At 37.2% G+C, this 26,631-nt stretch overlaps 1 protein-coding gene, 1 long non-coding RNA gene and 4 other non-coding genes across 6 annotated transcripts in view; all 6 read right to left on the bottom strand.

Annotated features, from left to right (window-relative positions):
• The window catches only part of LOC134228018 (uncharacterized), a 593,534-nt gene that overhangs the window by 266,646 nt on the left and 300,257 nt on the right, over window positions 1-26,631 (bottom strand). The window lies entirely within an intron of this gene.
• Trnae-uuc (transfer RNA glutamic acid (anticodon UUC)) lies at window positions 213-284 on the bottom strand. Its single transcript has one exon. It is a non-coding gene; the product is annotated as a tRNA-Glu (tRNA).
• Window positions 498-570, bottom strand: Trnaf-gaa (transfer RNA phenylalanine (anticodon GAA)). Its single transcript has one exon. It is a non-coding gene; the product is annotated as a tRNA-Phe (tRNA).
• On the bottom strand, window positions 7,695-7,766 carry Trnae-uuc (transfer RNA glutamic acid (anticodon UUC)). The gene has a single exon. It is a non-coding gene; the product is annotated as a tRNA-Glu (tRNA).
• Window positions 8,001-8,073, bottom strand: Trnaf-gaa (transfer RNA phenylalanine (anticodon GAA)). Its single transcript has one exon. It is a non-coding gene; the product is annotated as a tRNA-Phe (tRNA).
• On the bottom strand, window positions 13,556-20,177 carry LOC134227709 (uncharacterized). The gene is made up of 3 exons (XM_062709361.1): window positions 19,840-20,177; window positions 16,476-16,588; window positions 13,556-15,110 (listed from the first exon to the last, which is right to left on the bottom strand). Exons 2-3 carry the CDS (start codon window positions 16,574-16,576, stop codon window positions 13,556-13,558), a joined length of 1,656 nt encoding a protein of 551 aa, XP_062565345.1. The 5' UTR covers window positions 16,577-16,588; window positions 19,840-20,177.

Here is a 26,631-nt window from a genome sequence, read left to right on the forward strand (position 1 = left end):
CACACCTCTAGGAACAGGTATTTTATTTGAAGCAATAGTTGAATAACTTAAAACTTGGAAGGATTTTAGGGTCATTTAAGAGCTCTCTGGTACAGACCCCCCCCCCCTACGGATTAATTATGACCTTCTCCTGCAGAAATTTTACCCACATGAATGTTCTTTTTTTGATGACTTGCACATTTTAAAATTAAGAAACTTGATTTTAAAATATTTTCCCATACCGGGAATCGAACCCGGGCCTTCTGGGTGAAAGCCAGATATCCTAGCCACTAGACCATATGGGATATTAAGTGTATCCTCGGAGGATATGTTTGAATATTTTGGAAAAATAAGTTTTCAAAATTATGAATATATAAAGAAACCATCAACATAAAAATGGTTTTCGATTATAAAAATGATTATTCGATTACAAAAAGAAACAACAGGAGTTTTTGTCAGTTTTTACTGCAATTATACTAATATTCTTATCTTTCTTCAGAAGAAAAAAAACATTGCGCTGCCGAAACCCGGGATTGAACCGGGGACCTTTAGATCTTCAGTCTAACGCTCTCCCAACTGAGCTATTTCGGCAAGTTGAAAGCAGGTTATCTTCATAGAAACACGTTATTGTATCCAATAATAATGATACGGTGTATCTGTCAATTTTTGTGCGGACTGCGCTCCCGGGTATTGGTTTTTTTTATATAAAAAATTCTACAAGTATGAAACTGTGAGTGAAAAATTGGAAGAAAATTATTGTAAGGACTAGCAGAGTCCAAAAATGGTTGCCACAATGGCCTACACAGTAAAATATTATGAAAATTAGCCACGACGGAATTCATAATTGAATGTAAAATTTAGAAACAGAATGTGTACCAGATCATAATTTTAAGATTCTGTGATGTAAATGATAAAACCATTGAAATTTCAATTGAATATATCTTAATTTTACATGACTCTACCGGAAAACCTTGGTGAGCAAGCACGTGGCTGTCAAAACAAATCAATACAAACTTCACTGCATTTCATGCAAACCGCAGCTGGCACCTATTTTAAAGAATCAACATAAACGGATATCTTCGCATATGAAAATAAAGCAGCCTTTATGACGCTGCATTTCATCGCTGCAACTCTTTGTTTTTTGCTTCTTTCGGCGAGAAATCTGTGATGCATTCAGCATACTGAGTCTCAAATGATTCCGTCTCGATGGAGTTTCCGTGTCATGTAAATTTAAGCTTTCGTTCAGCCTAATGACGAATTATCGAATCACCAAAACGTTTAACCTGTTGCACCTTGATCGACTCGATATCACGAAGCGAAAATACCCGAGACGATAACAAGCTCGGCTCTCACTCTGCAGACCAATGTTCGATTCCCATGCTCTGCTCCTTTTTTTGTTTTCAAATAAAAATAAGAACTGTAAAATTCCAGCACGTGTAAATTTAAAACAACCTATAACTTTCTGTCGTTTAACACGGAGCAGATTTGTTACATCTACTTGAACGGAAATTTACAGGTTTTGTTCGTACTGTGTACCATTCACCTCACGTATTCGAGCGCACAAATCTTAAGTAAAAAATAATCAACAAATCAGAAAATCACTTTTTGATTCTGCTGCAAGGCAGCGAAGATGAAAAATTGATTGATGCCAGTTTCTGTATGTTTATTTCTAATATGTGTACCTCTGAAAGCATGAGCTAGATTTTAAATTTGCATTTGAACTTAATTTACCGATTGACCATTACAAAACCGGTACGACATAATTTGGAATAAAGCGAAATAATCTGAAAAATGATAAGAAGAATCAAACCAATTATTATTTCTCTTTAGGGGATGGTCACAAATTATGTAATGCCAAATTGAGCTATACCCCCTTCCTCTTCTTCGTAGAAGTTTTTATATGGAGTATTTAATTCATTTGTTTCAACCCTAACCCTTGAACTGACCCCATCCTTCCCCACAGCATTACGTTTTTTTATTACATTAATAAATAAATACATAGAAATCAAAATTAAAATAAACCCATTGCATGAGTATGTATTTTGTGTAGCAAGTGCAATGGATACACTATGCCCAGGGAGTCGAGAATGTTTCCAAACCCGTAAACATTTTGGACCGGACCGAGAATCGAATTCGCCATCTCCGGATTGGCAAACCTACGCCTTTGCTTGCAAGGCTGCTGGAGACCCAAAGACAAGATGAATAGATCAAAACTTCGTTAGAAGTGTTCCCGGGAACCTGGTTCCCTCAGAGAAGAGGACAAATTTCGATTAGCTCCGAAACCCATTTTATGACATATCAAACTTCATGATTTTGAAAGATAAGCTCATTTGTTGTCGATTTGAACACTACAAATAATGTTCATCAGCGCTCAGTCCCGACATAAAAACGTGTTTATCGGAAATTCAAAATCTTCTGGAAATAACAGCATCATCCCTAGAACACTTTACAAGACAAATCTGCAGGAATCCCATTTCTTAAGAAATGCTTTCGAAATGTCTAGATTTTACACAGGTATACGAAACGTTGTATTTGAATATCATATTATTGAAAAAAAAACCTTTGATAATCGTTGTTTAGAAAGAAGCTCTCGAATAAACTTGGATACCTTACACGGATAAACTCGGAAACTCATTAATGAGTAAAAAAGTACTCATTTTAAGTTATTGTATGTAACTGTCAAAAAGTGGGGGAATTCTGACAACTTAGAATGAGTGAAAATTCACCCATTCCAACAATGATGTTATCGATTGAAAAGTAGTATCAATTACTCATAAATGGGTGAAAAAAGACTTCGTTTTATTTTCAATACAAGATCGTATCCAAAATGTCTTCGTTTATTAAATTCATGAAAATAATAAATACTAGGCACATAATCGAGTGTTGTTGCAGCGCTTAAAGCAATGGAAGGTTTGGTAAGTAGAAATTTGGTTTGTTTTTTATTCCAGTTTTTGAATAAAACACAACAAAACACATTTCATTCCAGAATAGCATCTATGTAATTCTAACCGAAGTTAAATCGCCCAATTATGAGAAGGAGTATACGGGTTTATTCAAACTTATAACTCAACGGAAAGGCTGTACCAATGCAGATCAAAATATTTCCTTTATTTTTGGATGAATCATCTATCAACAGCTGCGTAGAGCTATCATGTAATCGACCGCCATATCCGCAATAAGATTATATAATACTATAATATTTCGAAGAAAAATTGTACAAAAAATGTATTTGTAATTCAGATATCAATAAATGTACTATTTGGTTTTGTATTACTTGTTTAGATGTTTTCTCTTTTCAGATAATTATTTTGCTCGGCATACAATTTTTATTCCCAAAAATGGGGTTTTATTACCCATTTTAACAATCCATTTCGTTCTCAAAAGTGAGTAAATTTTCCACATTTTTTGACGTATATAATGTTTACTCATTAATGAGTAAAACCATGTTTACTCATTTAATGAGTAGATCCACTTATTCTATGAAATGAGTGAAATTCTACCCATTAATGAGTTTCTGATTTTATCCGTGTAAGGTATTGACAATTTTTTGAGAAATTCCATTGGAAAATCATGGTTTGTTAGAAATTCTTCGGTAACCTAATCATCCTGTGGCACTTTGAAACTTAAACAATTCGACCCAAATTTTATTTTGTCTCAATTTTAAGACCATACAGGCAGTTCAGTGTATGGTCAGTCTCAGAAATTGTATTTGTTATAATTGTTGAATTCATTGGCGTAAACAAGGGGGGCGTAGCCCTCCCTAGAAAAAAATAAGCCCCCCTAGGATTTGAAAAGTTAGTTAGCAGTGATATCAATTTTCAACATATAGCATAATGAATTACTGAAAAAGTTTGAAGACAAAAGAGTTATCTCCCATATTCACCCTATCATAATGAAATGAGTGGAAGACAAATGAGCTTGTTTCTCATTTCTGAGAAAGATTCCTGTGTGGCAGTGAAATTGCACTTGGTGTTAATCTGAAATGTGCCAATGATGAATAGGCAATACCTAATTGATTTGAAAACATCAAAGCAAGCTTGACATGAAAACAGCGGAGAGCCACCAATAGATCAATCAAAGCAACCGTGGTACGGCGTCAGCAGTCGAAGACAACCAGCACAGACTGGAGTGACAGTTTTTCTGCAGACTTCCGCTTGCCTAGCAGCATGATAATCTCCACAATTCCCATCAGCATCCGAGAATGATTCTCATCAGATTCTGTGAGGAATTTCCATCAGAATCGGTGGGAAATACCATACATATAAGGTACCCCGGGGCAAGTGGGACCTAAAAAAACGCTAGTTCAGCGAAATTGTTAACGCATACTTAGAAAACAGGGTATTTCAGAACATTAACCACGGATACATCATTATATGCTTCCGTTGTTGAAGTGTAGGCGTGTTGGAAGCCATTTATTCAATTACAAAAAATATTAGTAATGAAAGAAATAAATTCACCTGTAGGACCCACTTACCCCTTCAAACGGGGCAAGTGGGACCTATTCTGCTTTATACTATCAAATGAAACCAATTAAAGGAATTTTTAATGTTAATATTATTTCTGAGTCGTAGTATTTTCAGATCATGGATGGAGGTTGGTTGTTTGTCGGACATGTGTTTTAGCAACAAGAAAGGGATTATAATGTTATAATGAAAACAAGACAACAGCCGACTTACTGTTTAATTGTCTCTTGTCTTGCTTTCTATTAGCTTACTTTTGTACCAAATGTTTAAAGTGGAAAGGATTATATCTTTATTCACCATTCGAATTAATATTTCCCTGTTTAGAACACGAATTTTTACATAAATAAATATACTTCAAAAGAAAAGTTTTCATTCAGGCAATGCGCAGTGTTCTAAATTTGTAATAGAACGAAATTGCCAATTTATATGTTAAGCACTTTGTTTAAAAATCTGTAAATCTGATGCAAAGTTTTAAAATAACAAAACACGAAACAAAACCTGCTGACCTATTGCAGAATAAATGAATTATTTGCACTGTAAACGGAAATATATCGTATAGTTATAACCATTGCTCTTTTTCATTCGGGAGATAATTTTGAGAATGTAAAATAAACATCTGTTAATGAACTGTAAAATACTTTTTAACAACGAAACCAACGATATCAAACCACATCTGATTCAGATCCATATGATATATGAATTGCAAAGTTATTTTTCATTAGACAAATATCTAAAAGCAGTTAAAATTGTTCTATCGAAAATGTTGTTCAAATATGTCCCACTTGCCCCATGTATGTTAAAACTCAAAGGGAAGTGAAAATTGCAAGTTTTGGCTTTAATTAAAATTTTTGAATCATTTTTGATGTCACACAATTATTAATTTGCTCAAACTATTCGCCTTCCACATCAATGACACATTTAGGAACGACTATTCTGTTGGAGATCCATTGAATCAAAATAAAAGTAATAGCTTTTCCCGGGAGTTTTAAGTCCTGATCAAACAATAGCATTAGCATGCTGCCTCAAATGGTTTTAATTCCAAATATTTTTGTGTCGGGTGGATTCGTTGATAGTCCTGCTTCATCTTTTTAGAACATTGTTACCATTAAAAACGTTCATCGATTCATCGGCAGCCATAGTACCCACTTACCCCGTATTTTCACTTGCCCCGGGGTACCTTATCCAAAGAGAGAAATACCATGGAGGATTTCCTTCAGAATCTCTCGTTAATTTACTTCGGAATTCCTCTGGAGTAGTTCGAAGAATTGTTTTGGAATCGTTTGGAGATTTACTTCGGAGGTCCTTGACAATTTGTCTCAGAATCCCTTGAATATTTATTTCGGAATTCCTCGATGTTTGCATCGCAATCCCTCTGACGATTTGCTTCGAAAACCCTCCACGAATTGCTTCGGAATTATTCAACGCTTTGCTTCGAATCCTTCGATAATTTACCGAGGAATCCCTCAAAGATTTGCTTCAACATTCCTCGAGGATTCCCTTCGGAATCTCTGGAGGATTCTTTACGAAATTCCTGGAGGATTAGTTCGGCGTCCCTTGACGATTCGACAGAATGCTTCGACGTTTTGCTTCTACATCCCTGAAACGAAACATTTCCAACAAAATCCCTGGAACATTCGCGTTGGAATTCCTGGAGAATTTCCGACTGAATCGCTGGAACATTCCCGTTGAAGCTCTTGGAACATTCCCGTCGGAGTTCCTGGAGAATTCCATTCGGAATATCTAGAAGATTTTCATTGGAGGTTTTCTAGAGGTTTTCCTCGGTATGCTAGGAGGGCTCCCGTTGAAATCTCCGTAGATTCCCGTCGGAATCCCTGGAACATTCCCGTCGAAGCCAGTAAAGAATTCTCATCGAAATCCTTTGAAGATTCCCGTCTGAATCCCTGGAGGAATGTTTTTTGCATTGCAGGAAAGCTTTTTTTTTTCATTTGAGTTAGATAGAATATTTATGAAATATACAAAATTATCCACTGTCTACCGGTGGAACCTGGCGGCGATACGTCACATATTGTTCTTTGGGCGTGCGGGACAAAGTCGAGCGCTACTATAGTGTATACATTTAGGGTGCGGCCAGAGTAGTCGCAAAGTGCGATGCAAAGCGAAGCGTCCATACGATTTGACAGCTCCTTATTTTTGATTGTTATTCCCTTGCGTGCAATTTTCGCGCGTTGTCACGTAGACGCGTCTACTCTGGCAGGCACCTTAGACGCAATAGCCATACGCTAATAATTTGAGTCGTTGTAGCAATCATCGGCTGATAAACAACATACTTCGATACTGTGGGCTATAACAGAAAGCATGTGCCTGAGAAAAAAGAATATAGATGAGTGTAATTGATCCTCAATGGCCTTAGGTGGTGGAACCGTATTTATCACATTACCACTAAGATAAATTTATGGTAAAAAGAAGCTCAAAATAGATAAAATAGATGAAGGGGCTTTAGCCTCCCATAGATTTCGGGGCTAGCTACGCCAATGGTTAAATTGTCTGTCAATCAGCATTAAATCAGTATGAAATCACTGTTCCTTCTGCTACTTCCTTAAGCAACAATAATGATCGATTATAATTTAGGAAGCATAATATCCTTCACGTTTATCCTATCGGAATTCGAAGTTCGGAGCTTTGAAGTTATTTATTTTATTCACCATCAATGAAATGTAGAACAATTAAGTGAATATAGTACTTCACTTAATTGTTCTACATTTCATTGATGGTGAATAAAATAAATAATAACTTCAAAGCTCTGAACTTGCTTATGCTTATTATTTATATAGTCATTGTTTAGCTTAGCCATTACCTGACTTGTTTAGAGAAGAACATTTTTTTAGAGCAGTCTACTCATCGTTACATCAATTGTGCAAATTCAGGACGTTTTTGCTTCGCACAATTTTACTACTTAAATAGTATGAACGTAAATTTAAATGAACTCTATTACGTCCAGCATACCTAATAACGCCATTTCTACTTTAACAGGTTTATTTTCGGCCTATGAGATGGTTATTTTGACTGATTTCAAAATGGTTCAAACCATAATACGATTTCTACTAGTTTAAACCATGACCGGCCCTATTTTTTTTTCGCTTCCTTTATACGACGAGAATGTCTATTATCAGCAGTCCTCCTCTGCATTACACATTAATTCATTATTACACACAACACTAAGTGCCGTTTTACGTAGGCTTATTTATTTTTGGCTGAGGACCGTTTGAGTCAAATCAACTATTTAAAAATATATTCCCATACCGGGAATCGAACCCGGGCCTTCTGGGTGAAAGCCAGATATCCTAGCCACTAGACCATATGGGATACTTAAAACGCAAACTTAGTTTTTCACTACACACCATGTATTAGGTAATAATTTTTGATTTTAGTTTTTCAAAACTTTTGAAAATCATGTGATTTTTTGAAACAACAAAATGTTTGACTTAGTTTCAAATCATAGAATTAATTTCATTGTCATTTTTTTGTTATGTAAGAGTTATAACAATCAACAACGGTACATTAATACGTAATAATTCTACATAAAATATAAATCATCATTGCCGAAACCCGGGATTGAACCGGGGACCTTTAGATCTTCAGTCTAACGCTCTCCCAACTGAGCTATTTCGGCAAGTTGAAAATCGGTTTCTACAAATAGAACTGCGCTCTTCCTGCCTTTTCACTGTATTCCATCGCAAAATCCACATGCGATGCACAGCAGTGGAACGATAATTTATTTCTACAATTTTTGTCGACTACGTTCTCTTTATGGCTACCTCAGCTCTATGGGTGTGTTGAATACGTGCTTAGTAGATTACTTCGGAACGGTTATATGCGGGGAGAGAGGATAGAGCGTGCGCACAATATTGGCCTCAGAGACACGGTGAAGTAGAATCAGAACATTTGGGGATAATGGTGCAAAACGCTTTCTTTTCTATTATTATGCTAGTCGAACCTGCCCGATCTTGCTCGTGATCACAGCGTCGCACTCTAGATCGATTTCAATTCGAGCTGATGAAAAAGTTGCGATTTTTTTCAATTTCCCAAGTCAAATGCATCAACTTTTTGTATATACGAATCGAGAAAATCTTGCTAATCGTAACATATATTGGCTCAAAATAAATGCAAACTCATTTTTATTCCGATTCTGTTTTTACACGGATTTTTGTTACACCACTGTGTAAAAAAATCCCATACAAATTTTGTTGTTCTATTTTACTGATTTGCGGAGAAATCATAAAACTCGTTTTACAAGGATTTTCGAATTTTGAACTGAAACGGAATGCATCCCCCGTGTATGAAAAAACGGGTGCAAAGATGATACACAATGTGTCATGGAATCTTTACTGTAATGTACCTTTTATTGAGAACCTCTTACTTCTTATGAATTTGTGTGTAATTTACAAAAGTGATTTTGATAAGGAAGTTAAAAATGAAATATTATTAAGTTTAACTGCTTGTTAAATAATTATAGAGCTATATTTGACAACCCAAATCAAAAATACTATTTCACACGCATCGAATTATCCTGCAACGACAGGGCATTCGAAACCATTCTCCCTTTATCGCAATCTCTGCTGCTCTGGTGGACTGATTTCGTATACATACCTACAAATCTACCAAGCTAGAGATAACGAGCAAGAGGCGGTCTCCGCAGGCGGTTCGTTTGTGTGTATAAGCAATGTGTAAGCACGTGAGCATTGGCTATACGAAGGCAGTGTGTATTATCATTAGTTGGTTGATTTGGTGCGGTGATCTACTTTTCAGTAAAATAAAGGGCGACACAAACGTGCGTGATCCAGTTTTTATAAATTTTATAAATTTGAATGTTTAACGCTGTTCTATGACAAAAATAACAAAACCTTTCTTCCCCGAGCTAGAAACAAGAATAACAAAACATGATAGGTATTAAGGCGATTTTAAGATTGATTTGAGTTTAATTCGGGAAATGAGACAGACCTCAGAGCTATAAATAATCGAATGTTTTTGGTGAAGCCCATCGGCCTTCTTTGTCGCCCTCACTTCGTAACATATTCATATTCGGCTGAACATTGACAGTTTCCGATCGAATGCCAGTCAGTGAGAATTTATTCAGATTTCATAAATCAATAAATTAATGTAAAACTGAACGCTTATACGATGATTTAAATTATTAGGGTAAACTAAGGTAATATGCACCACAAAAACGACCTTTTGGAGTTTTTGATGATGTTTTCGGCAGTTTCCATATAGTTTTAAATACAGCGCATTTAGTTCGAATCTCAAACTACCAATCCAGCAGTAAACGTTGCTTGAAATTAGTCTTAAACACCGCTAAAAATGTCAAAAGGTCGTTTTGCCCCAGGGGTGCATCTTACCCCAGTTTACCCTACCCACATAGGTTTGACCCCGACGTTCAACAGTTGATTCAAAAGTATAAGATTGCTAATGTCGCGTGACTAACATTCAGGTTACTTCGACCTGGCAGCCAAAGTACCGGCACTACAACTGTCAAACCGATGTTGGCGATGAAACCAAACAAGCACTATAACATGATGTACAAATTATGGCCAATTGAAGCTTGTTTAGGCATAATTTGGCAAAATAATTTAAATGACTACAGCGCCACTAGCGTTCTAGTACTTATGCTTCTACTCGTTCAACTGAGGGACACTTTTAGTGCCAAAAAATTAAAAATATAATCAAGGCTAATTATGTTTTCTTTGAACGCAGTGACCATTCTATGCTTTGAATAGTCTTGCGACGTTTATCAAAATTCGGGGCGAAGTTGCTTCGGTGAATATTTTATGCTCTGGAACTGAGATATAAGATAGATCATCAGATAGTTTATTCTAGATCCCACACGAAGCCGGTCGCCAGTGCAAGTAATGCACAAATCCACTATGGGTAATTTTTTAAACACAGTGGGAGGGAGAAACAGATTAAAAAATGTATACGTCAAGCCGAGCTGAAATCTAGCTGTCAGAATAAGCCGAAAACAAAATTCTCGGCAAGCAAATTTTCTAAGGCAACATAACAACAATAACACGCTAAACAAAATTTGGTCTTTTCAGGTGGCGTCCTTGTTCATTGTTTTTCAGGCGGGTGCTAAGTTGTCAATTTTTTGTTGCCACCAATCGAGCGAATGTCGACGGCACTAACACCAAGCCGTAGTCTATGAAAAATAAACACTGCAGTGAGTGAGAATGTTCTGAAACGCACAAAGTTTGGATAATACAAGAAACAACTGTTTCTGCTCAGCACAGAGTTTCTTCTACCAACATAATTATTTATCTGCATATTTCGCGTAAGGAATAAAGTGAAAACACTACATATTTACGGATTTGGTGTATTTTTATTCGTTGCGATCTTTAATTTAATATGTGCTTTCGACACCACTCTCTCTTGTAAAAACGGTAAACAATACAATTTTTTACAAATACCACCACAATTTATAATAGTATATGAGCATTTTGACATTGGAGTATAAATTTATGCGCCAAAAAAGAGGGTACTGTCATACTTGCCAAACTCCATATGAAAAAAAATCCGTTGTCCCCCCTCTGTTGTTTTTTCATGTTAAAAATTTCCTAGTCGCTCGACGGCAGTATTCATTTAGTTTGATGTTGCCCCGGAACCCCATTTGATGTGCGATAATGTTTTGATGATATTCATAGCTTTTAAAAATCTATTTTTCGTTTGCTTAATATGAGTTCGCCAGGACAACCTTTTATCAAAAATGATGCCGAGAAATCTTACTTCCTCAACTTCCCGAATGTTTTCATCGTTAATGCGAAATGAAGGATTCGCACTATGTTTTCTTCGTCTGCAAAAGTGCATACAGGAGTTCTTTAAAATTGAAATTCGAAATCCATGGTCGGACAACAACTTTTGCGTTTTATTGATTGTTAATTGAATTCGTTTTTAAATTGATTTTAGATAGCTAGATGACATATATAATACTATATCATCTGCATAGAGGGGGCCATCCAGAAACCACGTGGTCATATTTTTGGAGATTTTCAACCCCCCCTCCCCCATGTGGCTTATCGTGGTCATTTGGCAGACCACCCCCCCTTTGACCACGTGGTTTTTCCTCAAGCTTAGCTTAGCTTAGCTTAGCCTAGACTGACTGTACATATCAATGGTTGCTACTTCGTGATTGATCAGAACTGGTGCAAATTGCACTACGATCCAAGTAAATAGTGGTTGGGATTTACCAACTATTCTCGAAGTGCACGTTTCAGCAGCTCGCAAATATTGATCAATAACGGCGCCGGCCAAGTCCTTACAGTCAGTTGGGAAAGGAAGGGAATGTTAATGTGTGGCTATTGTTGCTACTAGAGACCGAGAATAACTCTGCATCTCCACAATTACCACGGGAAGGAAGTAGTGTTAGTTGGGTGGGGTAATCAGTAACATAGATCAGGATTCACCATGGAAAGTGATGTGACCTATGAAACTTCTACACAGCAGTATTAGCATTTCCTTAATTTGTTCAATTGTTCATTCTTCGCGAGAATAAACAATCAATCGCTCAAAGTGAGCGATTGTTCATTTGAATTTCGGATTAGGCGCCCGCGTTATCATTTCATTAACGTAAGAAAGGCAAAAAGAAACGGGATTGAAAATAATTGATAGTAATCGGAAAGCTAATGTTATTCAGCAACCCTTATTTTATCTCTATTTGACGCTAAGTAAGAATGTAAATTTACGTTCATTTTACATGTCGTTTATTTTGCATTACTTTCGCGCGCGTGTGTGTGTCACTTGCCTTGACCAGTATACCGTAATCAGGATCTCACTGGTATTAATCCTGATGTGCCGGTTGGCACTCGTGTTGGGCTTGTGCGCTTTGAGCGGCACACGGTCGCCAGTCTACATAAAATCGCACATGGTGCAATACAAGATGCTAAATTGGAGACGATATACATACATGTTGTGTGGAAAAGTACCTCTATCGCCTGCACTTCAGCATCCTACACGACACCATATACGTTCATGTGTTGACTGGGTTTGATAGGGCCTGCTTATGGACACATGCAGCTTTTTGTAGAGGTTTAACAGAGCCCACTGTCAAACCCCACCACATCCTAGGCAGGCCCCTTAACTCGCAATGGCCATGGGGAGGGGTCGTCAAGCCCTTGGACATATTCCCTGCTGCCCCTCCAATGACCACGTAGTTTTTCCTCAAGTACAAAAATTTAACAAAAAAAACCTTATGTAACTAAAACATATGGTTAAACCGATCAATTTTGAAGATGGACAATTTCAACTGATTTAAAATCAAACTAAACCCAGCATGGAAATTATAAATTTTCATGAATTCGAACATTTTGATGATGTTATCATGTTGTAATGTGTATCGTGTATTAGGATATCTAGAACTCGTACACCTTCGATGCATCAGGAGGATACAAAAAAATGTGGACTCGCGAATATGTTATAAAAATTTCGAGTAAAAATTGTAATGGTTTAGAAATTTTCCAAAATATCCCTATATTATTAATTTTTTAAATTTTTTTTAAAATAATTATAAAGTTCATCACTGAATATCCCTATAGATTCCTAAGAGTATTTGGGACCTTCCGTAGCTCTGGAGGTACTGGAAATTCTTAAAATATATTAACCTCAGCGAAGCATCTGAACTGAACTCTTACAACGAAAAGTTTGTCAGAGAATCACAAAGTTAATATGTAATCTTAGAGATGCAAATAAAACCTCCTACTGTTGTTTCTTTTGAGTAGCATTCCTGTAGAAATTCCAGTTTTGCTTTCAGCATCATCATATTAGTTTACATTCCAATATTAACAGGTATTAACAGGTTTCAGTAAATATAAATTAGAAAAAAAAACCAGAGTTAGGGATCTTGGATACCGTTTAGCGTTTTTAAAAACTAATTTTAATATACCGAAACACTTTATTAACGTAAGACCACTACACTACACACTGCTTAATGAACAAGTAAAGAGGACGAGACACGTTGGCACTCGAGTTTTATAGCCTAATTCTGCCTACCTAGCACATTCCTACACCTAGCTTCTGATTGGTGCATAGCGTGGCGTGATGCACCCCGTTGATTCCATAACGGCTCCCTCTTAGTTGGAAGCACGTCCTCGGCTTCCGTAATGTTATTACTCCTGTGGAATAAGATGAGGCTGCCGCTGCATTTCCATCCATCTTTCGGGTATTGCTCTTTCGCTAGGTCCAATGATCATGGGATCCGGAATTGATGATGAATTTTCCATGCTGTGGTTTCCTTTCCATATAAGAACTCTCAGAACACCGATTACCGCTATGATAATTATAATGGTTGTCAATGTCGTTAGGGTTCCGAAAGATAACCATCCAAAAAGCTTCAGCTTCCAATGAATATTGTCAGCTGTTAGGTTCAAATGCGCGATATTATGACGCTGCTCCAAATGCTGTTCCTGAAGAAGTTCCAATGGAAGACGATTTATGAATTTAACTGGAGTTACCTTCAACCCTGTTGTTGGGATAAACGAATGGGGCTGCGCATCGTATTTGTGGTTTGCATATTCCTCATCATCGAGCTTCAATGTACATTGTTGAAATTGTATAAGGAACGATCCTAGTAGTTTACGTTCCTGGGCTGAGCAGTTTGATGACATGAGAAGATCTGCGGCGCTAACCACAATGTTTGCGTCGTCCACTCTTTTGATGAAATTTATTCCATACGTTCGTTCTACGTTGCAATATGCTGGTTTTCCGGTAGTCAGCTGTTGAATACACTCCGTCATTGGTCCAGTTTGCGCGCTGGAGCATATAAACATATCCTTGGCTTTGGAACATGGAGTTTTAGAAAGATAGGGTGTTGGGCCGTCGAGATAGTAGTTTGCGTGCAGTTGAATTTTGAGATTATTCTGTACCACTGGTTCAATGAAATTCAGTTTGTAGATAACGTTTTTGATCCTTGGGATTTTGAGGGTATAGATAATCATGTCCTTGCTGTAGATTACGTACACACTGGCGATGTCCAAAAGGCTGTCCATGCTGTGTTGTTCAAGGCCATCGTGGGAAAGAAATTTCTTGGCGGTGATCAGCTCGCTAGAACTGATGATGCGGCTGCTGGGGATATTTCTCCTGGCTAGGGTGACTGCTTCCTCTATGATTTCTAGCTGATAGATTAGCTCATCTAAGTTGAAAAGGAGGTTTATAGAATCAAATCCATCTAAAGTCCCTGCAGTAAAGTTTCCCTGATATTTAATTAAAGAATTGAGTTTTTCAGTAATGTTTTTGAGTCTATGTTCGATTGCTATGTTGATTCTAATTTGCCTGTCGTTTTGATCAATCAAGGAATTCGTTGTCACATTTATAATTTTTAAATCCTCCGCGTCAGGACTTCCTGAAATATACTTCCATGCTTTCCCTAGAGCTTCCCAACGTCTATTCCTGTTCATGGGCCTAACCTTTGATATAATAGAGTGCAGTCTATGAAGCTTGATTTTCAGAATATTACTAAGTGGTTTGTCTTTGTTGATAGCATTCTGCGTCACGGCATCGATTTCCGCTATGTAATCTCCTAATTGTCCTAAGTTTATGGGGTGAACTATTCGTAGGTAACTATTGCTTATTCTGGCTTCTCCAAGGGGTATGATGGCGACTGGGTTACGGTTTAGGTCATGTACTCTTATGTCGGTCCAGGTTGTTTGAATCAAGATACATAGTCTGAAATCAGATAGAGGGAGTAAACTTCGATGGTTTTTTTTATATGTTTTTTATGTATTTTGATATTTGTTGTGTCCGTAATCGTCTTTTTGTGTTGTTCTTGAATGTCTATCGCCCTGTATCTGTCGTGATATGGAGACGGCTTGGCTTTTGTTTTAACTAAGATTTCTTGAGCCCTGATATGTTCGTACTCTTTGGGTCCCGTAACTTGTCTTGCATTGTGTTTCCTAACTTCCTGTGAAATATTATCTCTAGCCGTCATAATTACTCTTTGTTTCGTTAAATTTATGTCGTCCAGATTTAGAGAGGTCGCGTTGCCAAAAATTATCTGTCGGGGAGTGAGCTGTGTAGTGGAGTGTTTACTGTCGTTGTATATGGCTGTGATCAGAGATAATCCCTGATAGAGTGTAAGTTCGTCCACCTTTCTCCTGTTTGCCATATCTTCTTCTTCTTCTTCTTCTTATTGGCATTACATCCCCACACTGGGACAGAGCCGCCTCGCAGCTTAGTGTTCATTAAGCACTTCCACAGTTATTAACTGCGAGGTTTCTAAGCCAAGTTACCATTTTTGCATTCGTATATCATGAGGCTAACACGATGATACTTTTATGCCCAGGGAAGTCGAGACAATTTCCAATCCGAAAATTGCCTAGACCGGCACCGGGAATCGAACCCAGCCACCCTCAGCATGGTCTTGCTTTGTAGTCGCGCGTCTTACCGCACGGCTAAGGAGGGCCCATTTGCCATATACATTTCCAAAAGCGTGTTGTGGAACCTCTCGATTATGCCATTACTGTTGCTACTACTAGCATAGTGAATGGCAACACCGTGTGTTTCCAAAAAAGCTCTAAAATTTTGACTTCTAAATGAAGTTGCTTGATCACATGTGATCAATTTTGGTATGCCGAACGTTTTGAAGTATTCCGTGAGGGTTTCAATTAGTTCTTCCGATGTTTCATTGCAAATTTTATAAATCTGGGCGAACTTTGAGAAAGAGTCGACAAGTGTTAGAAACTTTTCACCTTCTTTTACATAGACATCAATGAAGATATTTTCAAGTGGTTTTTCGTACAATCGTCTAGTAATTTCAATTTTGAAGGGTTTCCGCTCATATTTAGAGAATTTGCATTCATCGCAATTTTTCACGAATCTTTTAATTTTCTGAATCATTCCGGGAAAGAACACTGACTTTTGGACCTTTTCGTAGGTGAGTTTCCAACTCCTATGATTGAAATTATGGCTCCTTTTTATGAAGTCGTTTTGTTCGTTCTCGGAAACGAGGTCGGGCAGTTTTAGGTTTGAAAAATGGACTTTTATGTTAGGATTGAAATGGTTTTTTAGGATCTGTTTACAGGAAAGGATTACATTAAGAGGGGCGAATATTCCGTTTTTAATGCCTGGGACAAGGCAATCCTTGAGGATCCTGAGCAAGTCCTCTCCCGTATATTCGGCTTGGTGGAAGACATGGCGAGTGTAACCTGGAAATATACATACGTGAATATGTGGACTTTTGCTATTGTCATCTGAGACCTTAAGGATTATCTGTAGCTTGAAAGTATTTATGATTTCGGGATCGTATGAAGCATGGTTTTCGTAGCAATCGTTCTTCAAAACGGTATGAATATTCAACTCAACACGAGGAATCCTTGAGAGACCGTCCGCTACCACATTCTGTTTTCCACGTTTGTATACTAATTTAAAATCGAATTGTTCGAGATACAGTCTTTGTCTCGTAACCCGTCCGGTTGCATCCGTCAATTTTAATTCTTTTGTCAGTGGTTCGTGGTCCGTATAAATAGTAAAGGTCTTCCATATAAGTAGGGTCGAAAAGTTTTAGCAGAGAAATAAATGGCAAGTAACTCTTTTGATGTGGCTGAGTATTTTTCTTCGGCTGTCGATAAGGTTCTAGATAGGTATGCTATAGGTTTTTCCTTTCCTTCCATTATTTGAGAAAGTACTCCTCCTATGGCCACATTGGAAGCATCCGTAGTCAGAAGAAACGGTTGATTGAAATCAGGATACGCCAGTAGTAAATTAGAAGTCATGATCGATTTTAATTCTGCAAACGCCTTTTCATATGCATCGTCTAATACTATTTCCTTAGATTTTCCTCTGAGTTTCGAAGTCATGGGTTTCGCAACGTGTGCGAAACGGGGAATAAACCTTCTATAGTACCCTACGGTTCCTAGAAATGATTTTAATTGTTTTGCAGTTCTAGGTAGAGGCCATTTATGAATTGCTTCCACCTTTGGTGGTCACAACGTGACCGAGGAACTCTACTTCCTTTCTCAGAAATTCTGATTTGTCACTCTGGACCTTCAGGTTTGAGTTTCTAAGTGTTTCTAAAACCTTCCGAATATCTTGAAGATGTTCTTCTAGAGATCTAGAGAAAATTATGATGTCGTCCATATAGACGAAACATCTTATATTCAGGTGCTTTCGCAGCACTGAGTCCATCAGTCTTTGGAAGGTAGCGGGCGCATTTTTCAACCCGAACGGCATTCGAACAAATTCGAATTTACCTCCGTCGACATTAAAGGCGGTCTTTGGGATATCCTTAGGATCGATCTCGATTTGGTGGAAACCACTAGCGAGATCCAAAACGGTGAAATATTGAGCTTTACCTAATCTATCGAGTATTTCACTCACTTCGGGTATAGGATATTTGTCTGCAGGAGTCTTTTCATTAAGCTTCCTGTAGTCAACGACAATTCTATATTTTTGTTTTCCAGAATTGTCCATTTTCTTGGGCACTATCCAGATAGGAGATGTCCAAGGGGAACAAGATTCTCTAATTATTCCTGTTTCTAGGAGTTTCTGAATCTGTTCTGACACGACTTCTCTTAGATGGTAAGGATATTTGTATGTTTTTTTGGTGTACAGGATTCTCATCGGTGGTGGATATTTTGTGTTTCACCTCGTGTGTGAAAGTCAATTTGTTACTTTCATGAAAAAATACATCTCGGAATGGTTGCAAAGTACTGATTAGCCTTGATTTTTCCTCCTTGTTAAGGTGATCACTGAGGAAATAAGGTTTTTCAGGTTTTTTCTTGCTCTCAACAAGATCATCGTTGTTGAATGGGCCTAGTTTCTCTGATTCTAATTTAGATCGGCATGAAAGGTGTACCAGAGCTCTATTCTCACGAGCTTCATATAACCCTGGTTTCAAAACAACTTGAGGGGATAAGTTTATCTCCTCTTCTACTAAGAAGGTACCGTTTTTAGTGGTGTAAAGGTGTCCGAAAGAGTTTTTTTGGATGTTGAAGTTTACCGATGAAGGATAATATCTGGAGAAATCAAATGTTTTATTTCCAATTTTCAAATTATGGTGCTTTGTATCAACAACAGCATTCATCTTGGCTAAATTCTCATACCCAATGAGGCCATCGAAGAATTTGTGAAATTTGAAAACGAAATATGGGAGTTTTTCAGGATAAGCATCGGGCAAAAGGTTTGCGTGAACCATCTTATCGATATAAAATTTCCCGTTTTTATTTGTCACTACTGATGGGTTTTGCTACAGATTTGGCCTTTTTGACGTGGTCGGGGTTTATATAAGATTTATTCGCTCCCGTATCTACAAGGAAGTTCAAAATTCCTTTAGTTGTTGGAACGCGAATATATGGGATGAAATTTAAGTTTGGTTCAGCCTGCCCTTGGCAGTCTGAAAATTTATCTCTTCGTCAGAAATTTCCAAGTCATCGACCTCCTCCTCTGGATTAATAACTTCTGGTTCTTCTGCTTCTTCTACTTCAATATTATGAGCCTCAGCTCTCACTCGCTGTACATATGGTTGTTTTTTAAACGGCGTGTCATGATTATTTTGTTTATAGTTGGTGTTAGGTGTCGCACCCGGTCGCGGCCTAAAGTCGCTATTGTTATTATTTTTATCAGAGCCGGTATACTTGCTTCTAAACGGGTGGCTCTGATGTGTATGCGTCTGCGGTTTATGCTTAACCCGCGATTCTGCATTTTGGTTGAGGAGCACCGCCTGGTGTGCCTCTTCTAAGTTTTTGGGTTTCGAGTTCCTGATGATGGAACCCAATGGCTCTTGGATATTATCCAAGTATCTGGCCACCGTAATTATTTCTATAATTTCATGGCCAGAGAGTGGTTTTGTTTGGAGATTTGCTTTAAGTTTGATATTTACTTCACGCATATCGTTATAAAAACGGGTGTGTGATTTGTCTCCCTTCCGTGTGTGGAAAAGGGTAGAGAGGTTAGTGATGAAATCCTTTTCATCACCGTAATGTTCGACGAGGATCCTCTTGATCCCGTCTATAGTGTTAGGGTTGCCATTTGCGCATAGTAATGTGCGGGCTTCCCCTTTCACCTTATTTTTAATAGCTCTAATGTAGAGGCTACTGAGTGAATAACCCCCGTTTGAGGTTTTACTTTATAATCATTATATAGGTCATCGACCTCTTCCAGCCAAGCTGAAAGTTCTTTCTTGTTGCCCGTGAATTCGGACAAATACTTGAACGGGTCAGGGAGCCGAAATGCGTCCCCGCCCTGCGCCTGTGTAGGCGGCACAATCTGTGCCCTAAGCCCCGCTAGTTCATCTCTCAACGCGTCAATCTCTGACTGTTGCGAGTTGTCGGGCTGAGACAATACCTGTCTCTTAAGCTCATGCACTAGTGCCTTGAGCTGCTCAATCTCGTCTGAATGGCGTGTGTTTGGCATGGTTTGTAAAAGCGTGTAACGGTGTAAGAAATTGAGTTGTACTTACAGTTTATTAATGACCAATTAAAGATGCGTTGTGCGGCGGACAGCAATCGTTCGTCCTTTGTTTCCGTTGCTGGATTTTTCTGGAGCGGTTGATGCAATCACTATTTTAACACCTCACTCGCGGATCCCACTTCTGACACCAGTTAGGGATCTTGGATACCGTTTAGCGTTTTTAAAAACTAATTTTAATATACCGAAACACTTTATTAACGTAAGACCACTACACTACACACTGCTTAATGAACAAGTAAAGAGGACGAGACACGTTGGCACTCGAGTTTTATAGCCTAATTCTGCCTACCTAGCACATTCCTACACCTAGCTTCTGATTGGTGCATAGCGTGGCGTGATGCACCCCGTTGATTCCATAACGCAGCTTACTTTTTTTTACAGAATCTCTAAAGATTTTTTTTTCAAAATCCTGGGCAACTTTAATGAATCGTCAAAGGAAATTCTTCTAAATTTGCAATGGAAATTTTTTTCGTTTTCCAAAAGAAATTCAGATTTTCCTGTAGAAAATCGAAAAAAGTTCATCTGAAACACCAATAATGAATTTCCCGAGGAAATTCCGATGTTTTTACAAGTGAAAATAACGAAAAAATTGTACTTTCGAAGGAATTCCTTAAAAAATTAAATCAAAATTTTAAAGATTTTCTGATGTGAAAATTCCTTAAAATTTGCATGGTGAAGATTAAAAGCAATGTTTAGCTGAACCTACAAAGAAATCAAAATGACTTCCCGAAGAAGAATGAATTCCCGATGTAATTTTGGAAGAATTTATGGTACAAATTAAAAAAAACAAGAATCTCGAGAATTCTAAAGATTTATTTTTTGAAAATCCAAAGAATTTTTTAAAGATAATCCATAGACTCTTCCGTGGAAATTCTAAATAATGCCTCGAATAAAAAAAAAGGGGAAATGACGGCTTTGGCGGGTTTTGTTCTATTATTGGCATATCAAAGAATATTGTGGCCAAATTTCATAAAATTTGGTCGACAAAAACCCCCCTGCCAATAATAGAACAAAACCTGCCAAAGCCGTCTTTACCCCTACTTGTAAAATTAAAAAAAATGTGATTCACAAAGAACGTAAAAAAGCATTCCGAAAAATTTTTATTTCAAAATTCCAAATTTGAAAAAAAAAATCCAAAAACAAAATATCAACGGAAATATCAAAGTGTTTCATGTGGCATTTGGTTGTTTAATATCTTTCGGAAATTCAGAAGAGTTTTTATTAAAAAATTTAGAAGTTTTCTCTTCTTCTATGGCTCCATATTCGAACTGGAAGTTGGTCTGCTTTTCAACTTAGTATATTCTATTAGCATTTCCTTAGTTATTAATTGAAAGCTTTTTTATGCCAGCCATTGCACGATTATATATCTTGTTTAGCTAGTAAGATGGATACTCTATAGCTAGGATGTCGAGAATGTTTCCCACCCGAACACATCTTAGACAGGAACGAGAATCGAACTCGTTATCTCCGGGTTGGCAACCCTACGCCTTTTCTCGCAAAGCTAACTGGAGACTGAAAATGTGCATTCCTTAAAAGGTTCGAAAAACTTCTTTTGGAAATAAAGAAGAATTTCTGGTGAAGATTCGAAAGAACTTGTCGTAGAAAATTTCATTAGAATGTAAAAAAATATATGAAAATTTGAACATTTTTTTTCCACCGAAAATTATATGGATTTCCCACGGGACTGTTTTGAATTTTCAGACAGAATTCACATGGAATTTTTTTTGGAGTCTTAAGGAATTTTTTTTCGCAATTTACACTGGAGATGTTTTGTTTTTTTTTCTTTAACAATTTGTAGCAAAATTTCCAAGCAAAATTTTTCAGAGGGAATTGTTCAAAAATCATTCTGAATGCCAGCACTTTATCAGAATGATATGAAGTAATGTCAAAGTTTTTACAGGAAATTTTTTTACTGGATTTTTCCTGAATATCCACAAGAAATTCTTTTTCTTTCTTTTTCTTGGATTATTGTAAAAACATGAATATTTTTCAAATTTGTAGCTGCAGTCCGCTGATGCAAAAGTGTCGGCTGCGTTATCCTAAAAACCATCTGCGGCGGTGGCGTGGCGCGGCGGAATTTTTTTTATATTTTCCCATTTTTCCTTTCCTTTTCCTTTTTCCTTTTTGAGACTAATTCGCAACCTGTTCTTTCCTTTATTTTTTTTATGGAAATAGGATCTAAGGCTAAGATGGTCAAATAGCGCAGATATGCATCGGCGTTACGACCGACGCTGCGTTACCGGTTTTTCTCGATGCACACCTGCGTCTTTTCAACGCTGAGTTGAAAAGACGCTACCTGGACATCGGCCCTAATACTAAAGACACACCTGTGGTACTTGTACCATGGTACAAGAGGACAAGAAAATTATTCCAAGACTATCTTTGATAAAGACAATAATTGGTATGGTTTCAAGATTCTTGTACGTGGTACTTATACCACCAGTGTGTCATTAGTATTAGATGCGCTTTGCGTTTAATGATTAAATCATTAAATTTTAATGATTTGAATTTTTTACACCGCTATTGTTATTCACCAAAAGTTTTTCGTGTAAAAAAAACCACGTGGTTTGAGAGCAACACCCCCCCTCCCCCCATGTGGCTTATCGTGGTCATTTTCCAAACCCCCCCTCCCCCCATATATGACCACGTGGTTTCTGGACGGCCCCGAGTAACATTTTGCATTTTGGATCATTTTGCTTAGTATTTTATCATATTGCCAATAGGAAAAGGATAACACTAAGAACAGCACCCTGAGGAATTCCATTTTCTAATTCATATGAAGACGAGTAAGTATTTCCTTGCAATATTCTAAATTTACGGTTTTTAAGGAAATTTATTATAAAACTCAACATATTGCCATCTATTCCTATTGATTTTAATGTGTTTAAAATTAATCTATGCCATGTTAAATCGTAAGTTTTCTCCAAATCGACGATCATTGCATAAGTATGTTGTTTTCTCAAGAAAGATGGTTGTATGTCAGATTCTAGAATAGTCAGACTATCAATTGTATGGAACGACCGCGACGGAAACTGAATTTCAAATTAGACAAGATATTATTGGATTCGATGTACCAGGAAAGTCTGTTGTTAATAATTCTTTCGAGGAGCTTACACAGACTACTTGTGAAAGATATTGGACGATAGCTGGATGCTAGTGATGGATCTTTACCGGGTTTGATAGGGATTAGAATAGAAAGTCTCCATCCATTCGTCGGGAAACACTTTTTGTGACAATATGCAAGGTTGAGATAAATGCTTTAGTATTTTATAATCAATCAAATCAAATCCTTTTGTTGAATTCAAGGAGGATTGGAACTCGATTTTTGTGAATGGTTTGTTGTATGGTTCAGTGTTATCTATTGTCTTGAAAGAAGTTTTTTCCATAATTAATTTATGTTTTTTAAAGGATGGAGAATAGTTGTCAGAAGAAGAAACATTAGAGAAGTGCTTCCCTAGAAGCTCAACAATGTCCATAGAATTCGAGATGATGGAGTCGTTATGCTTTATAGATGTTAATTTATTGGTTTGATGTCTTCCATTAATACTTCTAATTTGTTTCCAAATTCGATTCTGGGGAACATTAGAGTTTATTGACGCCACCATTTTTCTCCACGATTGTTTGCTATGATATCGCATGAGCCCTAGCTTTAGATTTACATATTTTGAAACGCTGTTCGTTAACAGATATTGGATGTTTTTTGAAGAAGTTTAAGCTGTGATATCTGTCTTTAAAGGTCCCTCCTGACGGAATCCAAGTTTTTTTTTTAAATTGCTCGCGTTTTCGGGGGCACACCACTCGATACGGAAGCAACGCACAACTGTCATTTTTATTTTCTCACGCATGCTGCGACGCAGCAAAACTAAATCAACAAAAATGACAGTTGTGCGTTGCTTCCGTATCGAGTGGTGTGCCCCCGAAAACGCGAGCACTTTGAAACTTGGATTCCGTCAGGAGTGACCTTAAAGCCTTTGATATAGAAGAATTCCACCAAGGAACGCATTTTTGTCCAATTTTGGCGGATGATTTTTTTTATAGATTGATTCGCGGCATTAATTATAGCATTTACAATGTGAGAATTCTGATCATCGATTGCTTTGTCGAAAAACGTGTCTTATGTCCAAAACCAGTGGCTACGCCACTGCGTTAGTCCTATTCTTATCGTCGAGCACTGCACCAGGGTGCGATGTACTTGTCAATGTGAGCTGAGTGTCTGTATGTCGCCGTGGTGAGAACGCGGGGGAGTTCTGAGAATTCTGAGATATAATTCCTGGCTGACTCTCTGGATCTGATCTAGTGCGTGAGTTATCTACCTGGCTGACTATAACCACTTCGCTGTATGTGATATTGCTATTAGGAAATCTGATCTTGTACAACTCCCGAGGCTCCTTAACACTTACATTTTCGATAACTTCACACTTAAAATAAATCACCAAATTCGGTGAAATTTTACCGAAATCTCAACAGCAGAACTGTTCGGTAAATAATTTTACTGATTTTCGGTGATTTGACAGTTGAGCAATGGAAAAATCCTTGTCGATCCGATAGGTTATGTGTACCTTCACCGAGAACAAAAAAAAACTGACTCAAAAGAGAGGTAGTGATTGAAATAAAAGAATGCTTCAGTAACGGTTGATTATTCTGAAGAGCGCACTAGATAAACGTCCTATTTAAACGAGAGTTCAACTGATACTGTTCAGCGAGTTTTTGGATGACCTCAAATGGAACAGTTACTGAAGGCATATCCAGTTTTTTCTACGGATTAAAAAGGGCTTGAACTATTTAAAAAAAGATAACAGCACTTTGGTTATTGGTGTATATCTTAAAGTCTATACTTCAGGGAGCTCATGGATGACTTGTAACAGTACAATTACTTAAGGATATCAAGTTCGATTCTACGGATTAGAAATAACATGAACCATTTTTAACAAGATATAACAGCCATTTGGCTACGCATATAGACCTCAAAGAATAAACTCTATGGAGATCTTAAATGACATGGAAAAGGACAGCTATTGAAGACGTATCTAATTTGGTTCAATACCCCAAAGAGGGCGTGAATCATTTTTCAAAAGAGATTTCGTCCCTTCGGATACTCGTGTAGACCTTAAGGCCTATACTCCAGGGAGTTTTTAGATGACCTGAAACGGAACAGTTACCGAAGACACATTCATTCATTCATTTATTTAGTCTACATCTAAACAGATAACACTGAATCAACAATTTCAACCGAAGACACATTCAGTTTGATTTTACGGATTAGATAGGTCTGAACTAATAAAAACATAATAGCCTTTGATTATACATGTAGATCTTAAGACCTTTACTCTAGGGATTTCTTGGATGACCTGAAACGAAACAATTATCAAAGGTATATCTAATTTGATTCTACGAATTAGAAAGGGTGCGAACCATTTCAAAAAAAGAGATAAGAAGTAAACTACAGTTAATTATTGGATGTCCTGGAAAGGAACAGCTATTGAAGGCGTATCCTCCTTCTTCTTCTTCTTCTTCTTATTCTTTTTTTCTTCTTCTTCTTCTTCTTGGCATTACCTCCCCACACTGCACAGTGTGCAAATTCGAGCCAAGAAACGGACGCAATTCAACCACGGTATGCACATATCTGGAGAAAACATTTAAAAAATCCCAAAAATCCAAAGAATCTGATGGTGCCGACCCCTTTGCCGTTAGAATACTGGAAGTGTCCTATTTTGTCCAATTTCCCCTACAAATAGAGGATTTTGCTAATACATATGTTCACATCAATCGAAAAGACAGGGAAAACCTTGACTTGTGTTATGGAAATATCATAATAGGCCTCCCATATATTTTTGAACACGGATAAGTGTCTCATTTTGTCTAATACCCCCTATAAAATGCTTCAGATGATACACATTTAAGATTCGAGGAGATCATCAAATGAGTTACTGTCAGTTATGGAATTCAGGACGATGAAATAGTGTTATCCTCGGACAATTCACTGGGAATCTGTTTAGTGTCTGTTTTTGTCTGATGCCCCCTATAATTCAAAAATATTTTCAAAAGTATAACATCAAATCAATTTTCATTTTAGGAAAATGTACTAAGATCCTATTGTAGGCATATCAAAAGGCTATTCCTTTTTTGCAGGGTCCCTTCAGTGTCTCATTTTGTCCAATATCCCTTTTACGTTGAACCTTTATTTTTCAATTTATCAGAACACACTAATTAAAAGCTCGAGAAAATTTTGTGAAAATCGGCGAATTATCTGGACAAAGAAATGCGACTTTTCCTAGGGGGTTGGATAGTGTCTGATTTTGCCAAATATCCCCTATAGTTGAATGAAATTTTGAAATCAGATAGAGCAAATCAATTAATAACTATGAAAATTATATTAGCATCCTTGCTTACTTAGTGGACATATTAAAGAGAGGTTTTTTTTTTCTTTTTTAGAGTGTATCGTCCAGTGTCTCATTTTGTCTAATACCCCCTATACATTGAAATTCTTTTAATGCACAAAAACATCAATTAAAGCTCGAGAGCATTTTGTGAATTGTGCTAATTTTAGCAAATCACTTGAATAATAAAATAAGGCCTTAGCCTCGGCCTTAGCTAATTAACAGGGAGCTGGGTAATGTCTGAATTTGGTCAATATCCCCTATATTTAAATGAAGTTCCAATATATAGTAGAGCAAATCAATAAATAACTTAGAAAACTATATCAAGATCCTTGCATATTATAGTGGACATATTAAAGAAAAGGTTGTTTTTTTTAAGTGCACCGTCCAGTGTCCCATTCCGA

This window comes from Armigeres subalbatus, chromosome 3, assembly GCF_024139115.2.
Source record: "Armigeres subalbatus isolate Guangzhou_Male chromosome 3, GZ_Asu_2, whole genome shotgun sequence".
In the NCBI taxonomy this organism is placed as follows: domain Eukaryota; kingdom Metazoa; phylum Arthropoda; class Insecta; order Diptera; family Culicidae; genus Armigeres; species Armigeres subalbatus.